Raw genomic sequence first — 18,099 nt, 5'->3', positions numbered from 1 at the left:
TCATGCATATTTGTACATGCTATTATAATGTAATGAAGCTTGCGTAGTTAGCATTAGCTAATATGCTAACACGTTTACCGAGTGTCTTTGTCAGTATTATTAACTTACAATGGGCATTATTTTTGTTTTGTTTCAGTTTCGTAAATTTACCAGAATGTCACCGTGGAGTTATTGAGTCTGTTTAGCTGATTGGAGAGCTAGCTTCTGCAGCTAGTGAGTCCATGACGACGACGTCTGTTTTGTTTGATCAGCCGTTTTACTGCCTTGTTACAGACACCGTTTGGACAAGTTTGCTCCCTGCAGGTGCTGCGGTACTACATTGCCCTTCTGTTATGACCGGAGTAGAAGTATCGTTCTGTCTTCTAGCCGTCTGTAGCGTTTCTACTCGTATGTTATTCTTCATTCATCACTCCTAGCTACGTTTGCAAGTTTTACAATATAACTAAAACAATTATTTTACAATATAACTAAAACAATTCTTACTAAACCGTCCCGTGTGTGATGTCTATAAGAGTGTTTCATGCATATTTGTACATGCTATTATAATGTAATGAAGCTTGCGTAGTTAGCATTAGCTAATATGCTAACACGTTTACGACTGTCTTTGTTAGTATTATTAACTTACAATGGGCATTATTTTTGTTTTGTTTCAGTTTCGTAAATTTACCAGAATGTCACCGTGGAGTTATTGAGTCTGTTTAGCTGATTGGAGAGGTAGTGAGTCCATGACGACGACGTCTGTTTTGTTTGATCACCCGTTTTACTGCCTTGTTACAGACACCGTTTGGACAAGTTTGCTCCCTGCAGGTGTTGCGGTACTACATTGCCCTTCTGTTATGACCGGAGTAGAAGTATCGTTCTGTCTTCTAGCCGTCTGTAGCGTTTCTACTCGTATGCTATTCTTCATTCATCACTCCTAGCTACGTTTGCAAGTTTTACAATATAACTAAAACTATTATTTTACAATATAACTAAAACAATTCTTACTAAACCGTCCCGTGTGTGATGTCCATAAGAGTGTTTTCATGCATATTTGTACATGCTATTATAATGTAATGAAGCTTGCGTAGTTAGCATTAGCTAATATGCTAATACGCTAACACGTTTACGAGTGTCTTTGTCAGTATTATTAACTTACAATGGGCATTATTTTTGTTTAGTTTCAGTTTCGTAAATTTACCAGAATGTCACCGTGGAGTTATTGAGTCTGTTTAGCTGATTGGAGAGCTAGCTTCTGCAGCTAGTGAGTCCATGACGACGACGTCTGTTTTGTTTGATAGCCGTTTTACTGCCTTGTTACAGACACCGTTTGGACAAGTTTGCTCCCTGCAGGTGCTGCGGTACTACATTGCCCTTCTGTTATGACCGGAGTAGAAGTATCGTTCTGTCTTCTAGCCGTCTGTAGCGTTTCTACTCGTATGCTATTCTTCATTCATCACTCCTAGCTACGTTTGCAAGTTTTACAATATAACTAAAACAATTATTTTACAATATAACTAAAACAATTCTTACTAAACCGTCCCGTGTGTGATGTCTGTAAGAGTGTTTTCATGCATATTTGTACATGCTATTATAATGTAATGAAGCTTGCGTAGTTAGCATTAGCTAATATGCTAACACGTTTACGAGTGTCTTTGTCAGTATTATTAACTTACAATGGGCATTATTTTTGTTTTGTTTCAGTTTCGTAAATTTACCAGAATGTCACCGTGGAGTTATTGAGTCTGTTTAGCTGATTGGAGAGCTAGCTTCTGCAGCTAGTGAGTCCATGACGACGACGTCTGTTTTGTTTGATCACCCGTTTTACTGCCTTGTTACAGACACCGTTTGAAAAATTAAGGTTTGGTAATAAACATTAACAAAATATTTCTGTGTAAATAACTTATTTCACAACGTATATATATATATCTGTGGCTGATAGTCTGGTGCGGCTATCATTTGGAAAATATTTTTTCTTCTAAAATTTTGTGGGTGCAGCTTATAAACCGGTTCGCTCTATAGTCAAGAAAATATAGTACCTTATATTTTCTGACCAAAAGTATTGTTTTTTTTCCATTTTGAAAGAAAATATGTACGTACTACACAAAATTAAATACCTTTACATTTTTAATAGTATCCAATAGGGCTGCAACCAACGATTAATTTGATAATCGATTAATCTGTCGATTATTACTTCGATTAATCGATTAATAATCGGATAAAAGAGACAAACTACATTTCTATCCTTTCCAGTATTTTATTGAAAAAAACAGCATACTTATTTTGATTGTTGTTTCTCAGCTGTTTGTACATGTTGCAGTTTATAAATAAAGGTTTATAAAAAAATATATATATAAAAAAAATTGCCTCTGCGCATGCGCATAGCATAGATCCAACGAATCGATGACTAAATTAATCGCCAACTATTTTTATAATCGATTTTAATCGATTTAATCGATTAGATGTTGCAACCCCTAGTATCCAATAGTGCAACAAATATTATATTATCACACATTGAAATTTTTTTACTTAAATATTTGCTTGACCTATAATTTTAAGGCAAGTTATCCATCAAATTGTACACTATAAAATAGTAATTTTACGGTCGTTTTTCCAGCATATTACCATAAATGGAAAAAAACTACCTGTGTTTTTACGGTAGAATTCTGTCGACTGAGCTGCCAGTTTTTACCGTGAAATCCACGGTTGTTGTTTTTACAGTGTATTACTATAAATGGGAAAAAGGTACCACATTTCTTTAATAGTAAAAAAAAACGGCTGCTCTGTTGCCAGAAAAAAAAAAAAAAACCTCGTACTGTTTTCTCATTTTCAGGAAATTGTAAAAAAAACACCGAAAATTGGCCACTATGATGCCTGTTTTTTCCTTAACGAAACAGCGGTACTGTTTTTCAATTTGCTGTAATATGGTGTAAAAAAAAACACAGTATATTTTACAGGTGATTAACTTGCGAGTTTTTTACTGTGAAATCTACAGATTTGCTTTGCAGTGTATGCAAAAATATATATTAATCAAATGCATAGGCAAATTAATTTATTATTTGCTGTTACAAGCGCTCTGATGTCAATCATAACTGCGATGTGGCCCTCAATGAAAACAAGTTTGATACCCTCCGAGCTGGAGGATATTGTCTGACTTCCTTGAAGTAACCAATATCACTGACAACTGTATGGGAGCATCAAAACACCGTAATAGGGTTGAACAATATAGACGATATATATATGAATGATATCAATTTGTCCGGCGGTAAGAGTTTTTAATACCATCGTCATATCGGGGGGTAACACATGCCCCTCCTTCTAAATTACTAATCCTCGCCTCCATGGCGGCCAATAAACTATGTTTCTTACAAGTAGCATTATCACTGGAGGACTAGAGGGCGGTGCAATAGCTGAACATGCTACACTACATACCGTAGTAGTATATAAAAAAAAAAAGCATAGCTAACCGCTAAGCTAGAGCTTTTGAATGTTAAACAAAAGGTGGCTGGATCGATACAAATATTGACAGTAATGATACCAAGTATAGGTCGATCCTGCAGTCAGAGATATTTTTTATTATCACAATTTTTATTGTTTACGAACTAGGGGAAATAGAGCCAATGATAGTTTCCGCTTTTGTTTAAATATGTTGCACTACTCACTTTATTAGCTTTATTATACATAGTGTATGTAACAAAATGGAATAATTTATTTGATATTGTTTTGAAATGGTTCTATTAGCATTTGTTATAGTATCCTTATCGCAAAAGGCTGCAATATATATCACAATATAGATTTTAGACCAGGGGTGCTCACACTTTTTCTGCAGGCGAGCTACTTTTCAATTGATCAAGTCGTGGGGATCTACCTCATTCATATATATCATTTATATTTACTTATTTATGAAACATATGTTTTTGTTAACAAGTTAAAGGTGTTTAATGATAATACAAGCATGTTTAACACATATAGTTAATATTGTTAATAAATTAAAGGTGTTTAATGAAAATACAAGTATGTTTAATACATATAGTTAATATTTTTAACAAGTTAAAGGTGTTTAATGATAATACAAGCATGTTTAACACATATAGTTGATATTGTTAATAAGTTAAATGTGTTTAAAGATAATACAAGCATGTTTAACACATATAGTTAATATTGTTAATAAGTTAAAGGTGTTTAAAGATAATACAAACATGTTTAACACATATAATTAATATTGTTAATAAATTAAAGGTGTTTAATGAAAATACAAGTATGTTTAATACATATAGTTAATATTGTTAACAAGCTAAAGGTGTTTAATGATAATACAAGCATGTTTAACACATATAGTTAATATTGTTAATAAGTTAAAAGGTGTTTAATGATAATGCAAACATGTTTAACACATATAGTTAATATTGTTAACAAGTTAAAGGTGTTTAGTGATAATGCAAGCATGTTTAACACATATAGTTAATATTGTTAATAAATTAAAGGTGTTTAATGATAATACAAGAATGTTTAACACATAGTTAATATTGTTAACAAGTTAAAGGTGTTTAAAGATAATACAAGCATGTTTAACACTTATAGTTAATATTGGTAATAAGTTAAAGGTGTTTAAAGATAATACAAGCATGTTTAACACATATAGTTAATATTGTTAATAAACTAAAGGTGTTTAATGATAATACAAGCATGTTAACAAGTTAAAGGTGTTTAAAGATAATACAAGCATGTTTAACACTTATAGTTAATATTGGTAATACGTTAAAGGTGTTTAAAGATAATACAAGCATGTTTAACACATATAGTTAATATTGTTGATAAGTTAAAAGTGTTTAGAGATAATACAAGCATGTTTAACACATATAGATTCATTTCTTTCATGAAGACAAGAATATAAGTTGGTGTATTCCCTGATTGTGATGGCTTGCATTGATAGGAATCAGACAGTGGTGATGATAACGTCCGCATTTTCGAATGGAGGAGAAAAAAAGTCCTCCTTTCTGTCCAATACCACATGAAAGTGGTTGGTTTTTGGCATCTTATTTATCCAGCTTCCGTACTCCTTTGTATACACTTTACAAGAAATACATTGTCGGCAAACTCCGTAGCTTGCTAGCTTGTGCACGCCAGCTTTCTGAGACTCTTATTTTGGTAGCGCAGGCAGGATGAAGCAGCGCTTTTATTGTGCAACTGTGCAGTCGGTCTTTGGCGTTTTGACGACAGGTATGGCGCCAAAGTCTGTTGAAATAAAGTGTTTCTCGCCTTCCAGTCGGTCATTTTAATGAGCTGGCAGCAGCCAGCGTCATCTCAGAAGACCCTCGGGTGCCGTGAATGTCAATCAAGTGACGAAAGTGACGTCATAGTGAAGATTTATGATCGCTCATTTTTAGGACTATTTTATTAATGGCTGGCTGGTGATCGACTGACACACCCTCCACGATCGACCGGTAGCTCGCGATCGACGTAATGAGCACCCGTTTTAGACCATATGGTTCATACTTACACCTTAATGACCGTATTTTTCGGACTATAAGTCGCAGTTTTTTTCATAGTGCGACTTATATATGTTTTTTTCCTTCTTTATTATGCATTTTCGGCAGGTGCGACTTATACTCCGGTGCGGCTTATACTCCGAAAAATACGGTACTTAATTGTTTCCTGGCCATGTGTAATGGCACACAAAATAAAATGACTTTGTTTTCTTTATTTGTAACATTATCCTGTCCAGCCACTCGGTCAATTGACAATTGGTAATAATAATTAATAAATAATTGACAATTTGATGGCATTTGAGAAAACTTTATCCACTAGATAAAGATTTGTTTATCGAGTCAGGTTTTTTTTTTTTTTTAGTTAGCCGTCCCAAAAAGTCAGACGAAAACTGAGTCATACAATAGCCCGCTCAAAAAAAAATCTGAACGTGTCTTGAATTCAATACTGTTTCTCACCTTCTTTATCAAAGTAAAGACAATCAACTTTATTTGGCCCCATGCCATAGTGTTTTTTTGACGTATTCAAAAACACAAAGTTGCTAACTCGGTCCCGGGCAAATAGACTAGATTGTTGCACGCAATGTTTGCCCATACGTATACAAACCAGGGGACAATTTTGCTGAAAATGGGGCGACACAAAAGCCGAACTACCTCTGTATATCGACATGTCCTGTATTTATTAACAGTTTCTACCTCTTACACTAACTCAGTGATTCTCAAACTCCATCTAGTGGTATACGCCAAAGAATCACTTGATTAAAGTACAATATTCCGATATTCAAACACAGTGTTACTGTTCAAACTGTGTGTATGGGTTATGGTAGCCAAACTAATTAAATGTATGTTAAATCTTGTTTCAATTAATATTCAGGCCAACTACGCAACTGTATTTTAATGTTAGTCATTATTGGAAAAAGGTTTGAGAACCACTGCACTAACTCACACATTATTTGCAATGTGTTACTGACAAGATAAACACACATATTTCTACAATACTGTGATAGCTAAACTAACTCTCCCCATATGCTTTAGAAAATATTTGTATGGTAATAAATAGAGATGTCCGATTATGGCTTTTTTGCCGATATCCGATATCGTCCAACTCTTAATTACCGATTCCGATAACAACCATACTTGCCAACCCTCCCGGATTTTCCGGGAGGCTCCCGAAATTCAGCGCCTCTCCCGAAAACCTCCCGGGACAAATTTTCTCCCGAAAAACTCCCGAAATTCAGGCGGACCTGAGTGACGTGTTGACAACACACAACAACAGTGTCTACCGTAAAGCAGTTCGTCTGCCGTAAACAGCAATGTTGTGACACTTTTAAACAGGACAATACTGCCATCTACTGTACATGCATATGTGACCCACCCATAATGTGTCACATTTTTGTGTTGATTTATGTATTTTATTTTGTGGTTTGAATTCGTTTTTGGAGCTGTCATTCCACATTTATCAGTATTCACATTGGTCAGTAGGGGGCAGTAGGGCGTTTCTTCCCAATTGAATGCTATCACCTGCAGACCGGAAGTGTCTTGTCATTCTGATGAGCGCGACCAGTCTGTGAACAATTGAAACGTCTTGTGTGCTTTTTCCTCCTGTATAACAGGTTAGTTTTGGTGAATCAACTCACTGAATAATATCCATGTGATCTTTATAAGTTTAAGTACACATTCTGATGGTGGAGCCTAACTCTAAAGTGTTTGTGAGTTGTAGTTTGTAAATGAACACTGAAATTCAAGTATTTATTTTATTTATATATATATATATATATATATATATATATACAGCGCCCCCCGCGACCCCAAAGGGAATAAGCGGTAGAACATGGATGGATGGATATATATATATAGCTAGAATTCACTGAAAGTCAAGCATTTCTTATATATATATATATATATATATATATATATATATATATATATATATATATATCTTAACCACGCCCCGACCACGCCCCCCACCCCACCCCTGACCACGCCCCCACCCCCCACCTCCCGAAATCGGAGGTCTCAAGGTTGGCAAGTATGATAACAACCGATACCGATATATACAGTCGTGGAATTAACACATTATTACGCCTAATTTTGTTGTGATGCCCCGCTGGATGCATTAAACAATGTAACAAGGTTTTCCAAAATAAATCAACTCAAGTTATGGAAAAAAAATGCCAACATGGCACTGCCAAATATTTATTATTGAAGTCACAAAGTGCATTATTTTTTTTTAACATGCCTCAAAACAGCAGCTTGGTATTTGGGACATGCTCTCCCTGAGAGAGCATGAGGAGGTTGAGGTGGGGGGATAGCGGGGGGTGTATATTGTAGCGTCCTGGAAGAGTTAGTGCTGCAAGGGGTTCTGGGTATTTGTTCTGTTGTGTTTATGTTGTGTTACGGTGCGGATGTTCTCCCGAAATGTGTTTGTCATTCTTGTTTGGTGTGGGTTCACAGTGTGGCGCATATTTGTAACAGTGTTAAAGTGTGACCTGTATGGCTGTTGACCAAGTATGGTCCTGGAAGAGTTAGTGCTGCAAGGGGTTCTGGGTATTTGTTCTGTTGTGTTTTATGTTGTGTTACGGTGCGGATGTTCTCCCGAAATGTGTTTGTCATTCTTGTTTGGTGTGGGTTCACAGTGTGGCGCATATTTGTAACAGTGTTAAAGTGTGACCTGTATGGCTGTTGACCAAGTATGGTCCTGGAAGAGTTAGTGCTGCAAGGGGTTCTGGGTATTTGTTCTGTTGTGTTTTATGTTGTGTTACGGTGCGGATGTTCTCCCGAAATGTGTTTGTCATTCTTGTTTGGTGTGGGTTCACAGTGAGGCGCATATTTGTAACAGTGTTAAAGTGTGACCTGTATGGCTGTTGACCAAGTATGGTCCTGGAAGAGTTAGTGCTGCAAGGGGTTCTGGGTATTTGTTCTGTTGTGTTTTATGTTGTGTTACGGTGCGGATGTTCTCCCGAAATGTGTTTGTCATTCTTGTTTGGTGTGGGTTCACAGTGTGGCGCATATTTGTAACAGTGTTAAAGTGTGACCTGTATGGCTGTTGACCAAGTATGGTCCTGGAAGAGTTAGTGCTGCAAGGGGTTCTGGGTATTTGTTCTGTTGTGTTTATGTTGTGTTACGGTGCGGATGTTCTCCCGAAATGTGTTTGTCATTCTTGTTTGGTGTGGGTTCACAGTGTGGCGCATATTTGTAACAGTGTTAAAGTTGTTTGTACGGCCACCCTCAGTGTGACCTTTATGTGACTGGGCCGGCATGCAAAGGCAGTGCCTTTAAGGCACGCCCGAGAATGGTTGCTCCGGGAGATTTTCGGGAGTCTCCCGGGAAAATCGGGAGGGTTGGCAAGTATGACTGGGACACGCAACTGCTCTCCCTACGTCCGTTCTTTTTGAAACCGATACCGATAATTTCCGATATTACATTTTACATATTACATTTTAAAGCATTTATCGGCCGATAATATCGGACTGCCGATATTATCGGACATCTCTAGTAATAAATGATGAGGAATACCCGTTGTTTATGTCTTACCTACGCCTGGCGCTGACTTGGGTTTAGCGAAGTCGTCTTTTTTTTAGAACACACAAAGGCATTATGGGACGGGATTGCACCACTTGATGCACTTTGTTACATCACCGCTATGCAGTGTATGATGCTCTGACAACATGTCGTTGTTTTTTATGACAACGACAATAACTGATCTTAGTTATTCTGCTTACATTTTTTTTTAAAGTGTGCGTCAAAGCATTTTTTTATTTCTACATTATTCTACTTTGTTTATAAAGTGATCCACATTTGCACTACTATTTGTCATTAACTAGTTTATGCACATATTTTTGGGAGTTTGGCCTAGTCAAAATCAGGTGTAGACTTAGACAAACTTTAATGATCCACAAGGGAAATTGTTCAACACAGTAGCTCAGTTACAATGATGGAAAGTGTAAGGATGGAAAGGACAATGCTACTATTTGTCATTAACTAGTTTATGCACATATTTTTGGGAGTTTGGCCTAGTCAAAATCAGGTGTAGACTTAGACAATCTTTAATGATCGACAAGGGAAATTGTTCAACACAGTAGCTCAGTTACAATGATGGAAAGTGTAAGGATGGAAAGGACAATGCAGGTATAAATAGACTAATATAGCGATAAAAAAATCTAACATATATACCAATATATACGAATACCCACCTGTTGGGAGACCAAATGCATTGGAGTCTAATATCTTTATATTTTCAATGTGTTATTAAAAATTAAGCAAATCTACTTAAAATCAGCTGTTGAAGACCCCTGATTTAGGGGATTACATCATAAAAAAATAAAAATAAAAACACTGCATTTCCAACTCCTCCCTTTTATCAGATAAAGTTTCATTTCATTTTTGTTCTGCCTGTGGCCTCAAAAGCACCAAAAAAAAAAAAAAAAAAAGTACAATTCCCTCCCTTCTTCATGCATACATTTCACACATATTATTGTCCATACAGGCCAAGTAAAGTTCAAAAAGATGCACACAATAAGGCAGGGTGGACATGTTTTTTTTGACATCATAAAGAAGGCTTTTACTTTGAAACCACATATAAACTGAACATCCCTTATAAGTACAGATTTTCTTACCAAAACCTTCTTTTTTTAGGTTTAAGGGCGGAGAAAACGGGACATAACGTCCACTTTTGGCTTTATTTTTTGGTCAACTTTATTTTAGAATGCGTGTTTAAGGAAAAAAAAAACGTTTTTGTCTATGAAAAGTTGGTGAAGCGCACAAAGAAGGGAGCGGCGAGAGGACCACTTCCACACAAACCGGCGCTCTTTAAGTCAATAAAAACAGCGATAAAGGTAACATTTGAACGCCACAATACGTCCAAAAAGTGCTGAGGTTCTTACCTGTGGCTCGTAACGGGACATGATCGGCTGGCTCGAAGAGGAGAAGAAGAAGAAGTAAAAGAAGAAGAAGAAGCGAGTTTGATGACGCGCCTCTGCTCGGGTCAAGCCCCGCCCCCTTGACTCTGATTGGTCCGTTTCAGCACCGCACTACTCTTTCATTCCAACTATTGCAAAAGTACTTGAATTGTTCAAAACTGTTCGTGGAGGGCGCCACACTGGATGCTTTTTATTTCCTTCCACGAATTAGCTGCTTTGTCCATCCATAAAAGGAAAAAAAAAAAGAACAACAACAAAAACAATGAAGCACTGAACTAAGCCTCGGATTTAAGCGCATTAAGCCACTGCTGCACAAATGAGCACCATATGCTGCATGTGTCTATGCGAGATAAAGAAGACCCAACAACAAAAAAAATGAATACAGCATGTTGATTGTGTGCATGCTCAGATTCAGTGCGGTAAAAGTCTCCAAAGCCAGCGTGCATGACAAGAGAAACAAAGACATTCCTTTGTAAAGTGATGGCTTTCAAGATAAAGCTGCCATCCCCAAACCATTGCCAAATTGCTTAATGTGATTGCCAGAAATGATTCCAAGGCTGAGATAAGTTAATGTAATGTTTTTTTTGGTACTCTGTCCATGAATTCAGGTGTTCATTTACTTTTTTCCACTGAGGGCCGTACAGTGTTATTAAAACATACGGGGGGCCCATTTTGATATTATTTATTTTCCATCCATCCAGCCATCCATCTTCTTCCGCTCAACCGAGGTCGGGTCGCGGGGGCAGCAGCCTAAGCAGGGAAGCCCAGACTTCCCTCTCCCCAGCCATTTCGTCCAGCTCCTCCAGGGCCGGCCCGTGGCATAGGCCGTATAGGCAAATGCTAAGGGCGCCGTCCATCAGGGGGCGCCACGCCAGTGCCACAAATGTTGGAGAAAAAAAAAAAAAAAGTTGGTACTATTATTTCTAAATACAAAAAATAATCCCACGTTAATTAAAATGCAAAGTAAAGCCTATATAATGGAAATATTATTTGTTACAACATTACGCCCCCCCCCCCGCACGGTGCGCCCCTCCCTTCCCGTATCATGACTCTGTTTGGACGTCACCACATCAAAAAATCAACACAAGATGTCAAAACGGCCAAAACTGTCAGGTGCCCAGGGAAGAAAAAAGAGAAAAGAAGAGGAGGAGAAACGAGAAAAGACAGAGGTAGCAGGTAGGTAACGTTAGCCTACATGAAATTATTTGTCTGTTACAGAATGTGATAGTAACCTGGCTTTTTAGCATTAAGCTAATGTTACATGATTCAGCAATTGCTAATCAATAAATAGCTAGTTCTGTTTTAACGTCGGGTTAATATTGTGGAGGGGGCTAAATTGTTATGGAAAATAATAATGTAACGTTAGGTAAATACAGTACTCCCACCTTACATTCCTCAGGGACATTTGTATTAGATCTTTTAAGCAGGTGTTTTTTGTTTACATTGTTATTGCCTTCTGGTTAGCTAATGTTTGCCCTGCAGGTAATAGTCACTTTTCCACCCCTTTATATATTAGGTATAGTTGTAAGCCTAGTTGTTAAAGTGCACATCATTAATGTAAATTAAGCAATATGTATGTAAAAAATATTGTATTTCATATATTCATTTTTTATTTTTTGCATTCATTTATTTATTCATATTTTTTTATCTTGTTAACTATTCTGATTGTTAATTTGCTTTCTTTAAGTAAAAAAAAAGGTCAAAGACAAAGCTATTCGGTTTCTTGTGAGTATATACACTTCACTGCTGATGTGGGGGGGCGCCACCTAAAATCTTGCCTAGGGCGCCAGATTGGTTAGGGCCGGGCCTGAGCTCCTCCCACGGGATCCCGAGGCGTTCCCAGGCCAGCCGGGAGACATAGTCTTCCCAACGTGTCCTGGGTCTTCCTCATGGCCTCCTACCCGAAAGGCGTTCGGGCGGCATTCTGACCAGATGCCCGAACCACCTCATCTGGCTCCTCTCGAGTTTCTCACCCTATCTCTAAGTGAGAGCCCCGCCACCCGGCGGAGGAAACTCATTTCGGCCGCTTGTACCTGTGATCTTGTCCTTTCGGTCATAACCCAAAGCTCATGAACGTAGATCCATCCATCCATTCATCCATCCATTTTCTACCGCTTGTCCCTTTTGGGGTGGCGGTCGGTACTGGAGCCTATCTCAGCTTCATTCGGGCGGAAGGCGGGGTACACCCTGGACAAGTCGCCAGGGCCGGCCCGTGGCATAGGCCGTATAGGCAAATGCTAAGGGCGCCGTCCATCAGGGGGCGCCACGCCAGTGCCACAAATGTTGGAGAAAAAAAAAAAAAGAAAAAAAAAAAGTTGGTACTATTATTTCTAAATACAAAAAATAATCCCACGTTAATTAAAATGCAAAGTAAAGCCTATATAATGGAAATATTATTTGTTACAACATTACGCCCCCCCCGCACGGTGCGCCCCTCCCTTCCCGTATCATGACTCTGTTTGGACGTCACCACATCAAAAAATCAACACAAGATGTCAAAACGGCCAAAACTGTCAGGTGCCCAGGGAAGAAAAAAGAGAAAAGAAGAGGAGGAGAAACGAGAAAAGACAGAGGTAGCAGGTAGGTAACGTTAGCCTACATGAAATTATTTGTCTGTTACAGAATGTGATAGTAACCTGGCTTTTTAGCATTAAGCTAGATAAATGTTACATGATTCAGCAATTGCTAATCAATAAATAGCTAGTTCTGTTTTAACGTCGGGTTAATATTGTGGAGGGGGCTAAATTGTTATGGAAAATAATAATGTAACGTTAGGTAATTACAGTACTCCCACCTTACATTCCTCAGGGACATTTGTATTAGATCTTTTAAGCAGGTGTTTTTTGTTTACATTGTTATTGCCTTCTGGTTAGCTAATGTTTGCCCTGCAGGTAATAGTCACTTTTCCACCCCTTTATATATTAGGTATAGTTGTAAGCCTAGTTGTTAAAGTGCACATCATTAATGTTAATTAAGCAATATGTATGTAAAAAATATTGTATTTCATATATTCATTTTTTATTTTTTGCATTCATTTATTTACCGTATTTTCCGCACTATTAGCCGCACCTAAAAACCACAAATTTACTCAAAAGCTGACAGTGCGGCTTATAACCCGGTGCGCTTTATATATGGATTAATATTAAGATTCATTTTCATAAAGTTTCGGTCTCGCAACTACGGTAAACAGCCGCCATCTTTTTTCCCCGTAGAAGAGGAAGTGCTTCTTCTTCTACGCAAGCAACCGCCAAGGTAAGCACCCGCCCCCATAGAACAGGAAGCGCTTCTTCTTCTACTGTAAGCAACCACCCGCCCGCGTAGAAGAAGAAGAAGAAGCGCGCGGATATTACGTTTCATTTCCTTTGTGTGTTTACATCTGTAAAGACCACAAAATGGCTCCTACTAAGCGACAGGTTTCCGGTTCATGAAAAGACGCAATCTCTCCATCCGCACACGGACTACTATTTCACAGCAACTGCCTAAAGACTTTCAAGAAAAGCTGGCTACTTTCCGTGCATATTGTAAAAACAAGATAGCTGAAAAAAAGATCCGGCCAGAGAACATTATCAACATGGACGAGGTTCCACTGACTTTTGATATTCCTGTGAACCGCACTGTGGATACAACGGGAGCACGTACGGTGAATATTCGCACCACAGGAAATGAGAAGTCATCCTTCACTGTGGTTCTAGCTTGCCATGCTAATGGCCAGAAACTTCCACCCATGGTGATATTCAAAAGGAAGACCTTGCCAAAAGAGACCTTTCCAGCCGGCGTCATCATAAAAGCTAACTCGAAGGGATGGATGCATGAAGAAAAGATGAGCGAGTGGTTAAGGTAAGTTTACGCGAAGAGGCCGGGTGGCTTTTTTCACGCAGCTCCGTCCATGTTGATATACGACTCCATGCGCGCCCACATCACGCTGGTTTTTAATATATTATTAAAGTTTGACTGACCTATCTGACTGTTTTTTTGACATTCCTTTAGCGCAGTTAGATGCGGCTTATAGGTGGACAAAGTTTTGAAATATGCCGTTCATTGAAGGCGCGGCTTATAACCCAGGGCGGCTTATGGTGCGGAAAATACGGTATTCATATTTTTGTTTATCTTGTTAACTATTCTGATTGTTAATTTGCTTTCTTTAAGTAAAAAAAAGGTCAAAGACAAAGCTATTCGGTTTCTTGTGAGTATATACACTTCACTGCCGATGTGGGGGGGCGCCACCTAAAATCTTGCCTAGGGCGCCAGATTGGTTAGGGCCTGAGCTCCTCCCACGGGATCCCGAGGCGTTCCCAGGCCAGCCGGGAGACATAGTCTTCCCAACGTGTCCTGGGTCTTCCTCGTGGCCTCCTACCCGAAAGGCGTTCGGGCGGCATTCTGACCAGATGCCCGAACCACCTCATCTGGCTCCTCTCGAGCTTCTCACCCTATCTCTAAGGGAGAGCCCCGCCACCCGGCGGAGGAAACTCATTTCGGCCGCTTGTACCCGTGATCTTGTCCTTTCGGTCATAACCCAAAGCTCATGAACGTAGATCCATCCATCCATCCATCCATTTTCTACCGGTCGCGGTCGGTACTGGAGCCTATCTCAGCTTCATTCGGGCGGAAGGCGGGGTACACCCTGGACAAGTCGCCACCTCACCACAGGGCCAACACAGATAGACAGACAACATTCACACTCACATTCACACACTAGGGTCAATTTAGTAGATCGACCGGTAAATTGAGAGCTTTGCCTTCCGGCTCAGCTCCTTCTTCACCACAACGGATCGATACAGCGTCCGCATTACCGAAGACGCCGCACCGATCCGCCTGTCGATCTCACGATCCACTCTTCTCAAAAACAATATATTGTTTTTTTTTACCTTTAAGGCGCAGGTTTCAAAATCAAGACCCGGGGGCAAAATCTAGCTCGCCATATCATTTGAATGTAGTCCGCCATATAATTTTATGTGGAAACCACCACGTCATTTTATATTTAAAAAAAACACTTTCTGGACAAATGTTCTTTCAATTTTGACAGGAAAATGTTGCACATTCACTTGCATATGTACGGAGACCCTAAAGCAGGGCTGGGCAAACTTTTTGGCTCAGGGGCCACATTGGCTTTTGAATCGTGACAGACGGGCCGGGCGAACACATAATGCATTTCAAAGCATATCATATCCATACTTGCCAACCTTGAGACCTCTGATTTCGGGAGGTGGGGGGTGGGGGCGTGGTCAGGGGTGGGGCGGGGCTTGTTTGGGGGCGTGGTTAAGAGTGGAGGAGTATATTGACAGCCAGAATTCACCAAGTCAAGTATTTCATACATACAGTGGGGCAAAAAAGTATTTAGTCAGCCACCGATTGTGCAAGTTCTCCCACTTAAAATGATGACAGACGTCTGTAATTTTTATCATAGGTACACTTCAACTGTGAGAGACAGAATGTGAAAAAAAAATCCAGGAATTCACATTGTAGGAATTTTAAAGAATTTATTTGTAAATCATGTTGGAAAATAAGTATTTGGTCACTTCAAACAAGGAAGATCTCTGGCTCTCAGAGACCTGTAACTTCATCTTTAAGAAGCTCTTCTGTCCTCCACTTGTTACCTGTATTAATGGCACCTGTGTGAACTTGTTATGTGTATAAAAGACACCTGTCCACAGCCTCAAACAGTCAGACTCCAAACTCCACTATGGCCAAGACCAAAGAGCTGTCAAAGGACACCAGGAAAATAATTGTAGACCTGCACCAGACTGTGAAGAGTGAATCTACAATAGGCAAGCAGCTTGGTGTGAACAAATCAACTGTGGGAGCAATTATCAGAAAATGGAAGACATACAAGACCACTGATAATCTCCCTTGATCTGGGGCTCCACACAAGATCTCATCCCGTGGGGTCAAAATGATCATGAGAACGGTGAGCAAAAATCCCAGAACCACACGGGGGGACCTGGTGAATGACCTGCAGAGAGCTGGGACCAAAGTAACAAAGGCTACCATCAGTAACACACTACACCAACAGGGAATCAAATCCTGCAGTGCCAGACGTGTCCCCCTGCTTAAGCCAGTGCATGTCCAGGCCCGTCTGAAGTTTGCCAGAGAGCACATGGATGATACAGCAGAGGATTGGGAGAATGTCATGTGGTCAGATGAAACCAAAATAGAACTTTTTGGTATAAACTCAACTCGTCGTGTTTGGAGGAAGAAGAATACTGAGTTGCATCCCAAGAACACCATACCTACTGTGAAGCATGGGGGTGGAAACATCATGCTTTGGGGCTGTTTTTCTGCTAAGGGGACAGGCCGACTGATCCGTGTTAAGGAAAGAATGAATGGGGCCATGTATCGTGAGATTTTGAGCCAAAACCTCCTTCCATCAGTGAGAGCTTTGAAGATGAAACGTGGCTGGGTCTTCCAGCATGACAATGATCCCAAACACACCACCCAGGCAAGGAAGGAGTGGCTCCGTAAGAAGCATTTGAAAGTCCTGGAGTGGCCTAGCCAGTCTCCAGACCTCAACCCCATAGAAAATCTGTGGAGGGAGTTGAAAGTCCGTGTTGCTCGGCGACAGCCCCAAAACATCACTGCTCTCGAGAAGATCTGCATGGAGGAATGGGCCAAAATACCAGCTACTGCGTGTGCAAACCTGGTAAAGACCTATAGTAATCGTTTGACCTCTGTAATATAACCTTTGTTGGCAATAACAAAGTATTGAGTTGAATTTTTGTTATTGACCAAATACTTATTTTCCACCATAATTTATAAATAAATTCTTTAAAAATCCTACAATGTGAATTCCTGGATTTTTTTTCACATTCTGTCTCTCACAGTTGAAGTGTACCTATGATGAAAATTACAGACCTCTGTCATCATTTTAAGTGGGAGAACTTGCACAATTGGTGGCTGACTAAATACTTTTTTGCCCCACTGTATATATATATATATATATATATATATATATATATATATATATATATATATATATATATCCTGAAAATATGCAAACAAAACTGTGTTTAGATAATTGATACTTCAAACTTGCATAAATAAATATTAAGGAATATAATATAACTTGGCTTCTGAGAGCTTCAAAATGTAATGAATAAAATGCTAAAGTTGTTGATAAACAAGCAATTATTTTAATAATTAAATATGGTCATTTTAAATTAATTATTATGATAATTTAAAATTAATTATTTCAAATATGTTTATTTTAATGTATAATTCTATGGCTGGATGTAATAAGGAGTCAGAAAAAATACAAATAAAAATACAATTAATTTTTAGCAAAATATAGTAAAAATGTATTTAGTTTTTTTTTTTTTTTTTTTTTTTAAATTAAATAAATATATTTATTTTTAGGTAAGATAAACATAATAATACAATTTATCTCTACTCTGGATGATTTAGTTCTTGTCACCCTGTTGTCCTCCCATCAATAGGGAGATTTTCGGGAGAATATTTGTCCCGGGAGGTTTTCGGGAGAGGCGCTGAATTTCGGGAGTCTCCCGGAAAATGCGGGAGGGTTGGCAAGTATGCATATCTGGTGGAACTAAGAGTAGACTTCCCAAACATGGGCTATTTTAATCATATTGCATCTATTTTCAACAATATCATATCCGAACATCAAATAAACATAACAATGGTATTAAAGCAGTGGTTCTTAACCTGGGTTCGATGGAACCCTAGGGGTTCGGTGAGTCGGCCTCAGGGGTTCGGCGGAGGTC

At 38.9% G+C, this 18,099-nt stretch overlaps 1 protein-coding gene across 5 annotated transcripts in view; it reads right to left on the bottom strand.

Moving 5' to 3' along the window:
- Positions 1–18,099, bottom strand: part of cald1a (caldesmon 1a) — a 301,218-nt gene that overhangs the window by 174,078 nt on the left and 109,041 nt on the right. For 2 of the 5 annotated variants that reach the window (XM_061961384.1, XM_061961394.1), the window contains exon 1: positions 10,349–10,417. The exons of 1 other annotated variant lie outside the window; for it this stretch is intronic. In XM_061961384.1, coding sequence (XP_061817368.1) covers positions 10,349–10,369 — 21 coding nt within the window. In that variant the 5' untranslated portion in view covers positions 10,370–10,417. Of the gene's footprint in view, positions 1–10,348; positions 10,422–18,099 lie in introns of those variants that run through there. 2 more of the 5 variants (XR_009815330.2, XM_061961389.2) reach the window with 2 other exon arrangements.

Source organism: Nerophis lumbriciformis, linkage group LG05 (genome assembly GCF_033978685.3).
Source record: "Nerophis lumbriciformis linkage group LG05, RoL_Nlum_v2.1, whole genome shotgun sequence".
NCBI classification, from domain to species: Eukaryota; Metazoa; Chordata; class Actinopteri; order Syngnathiformes; family Syngnathidae; genus Nerophis; species Nerophis lumbriciformis.
This window is presented reverse-complemented; position numbering and strand designations above follow the sequence as displayed.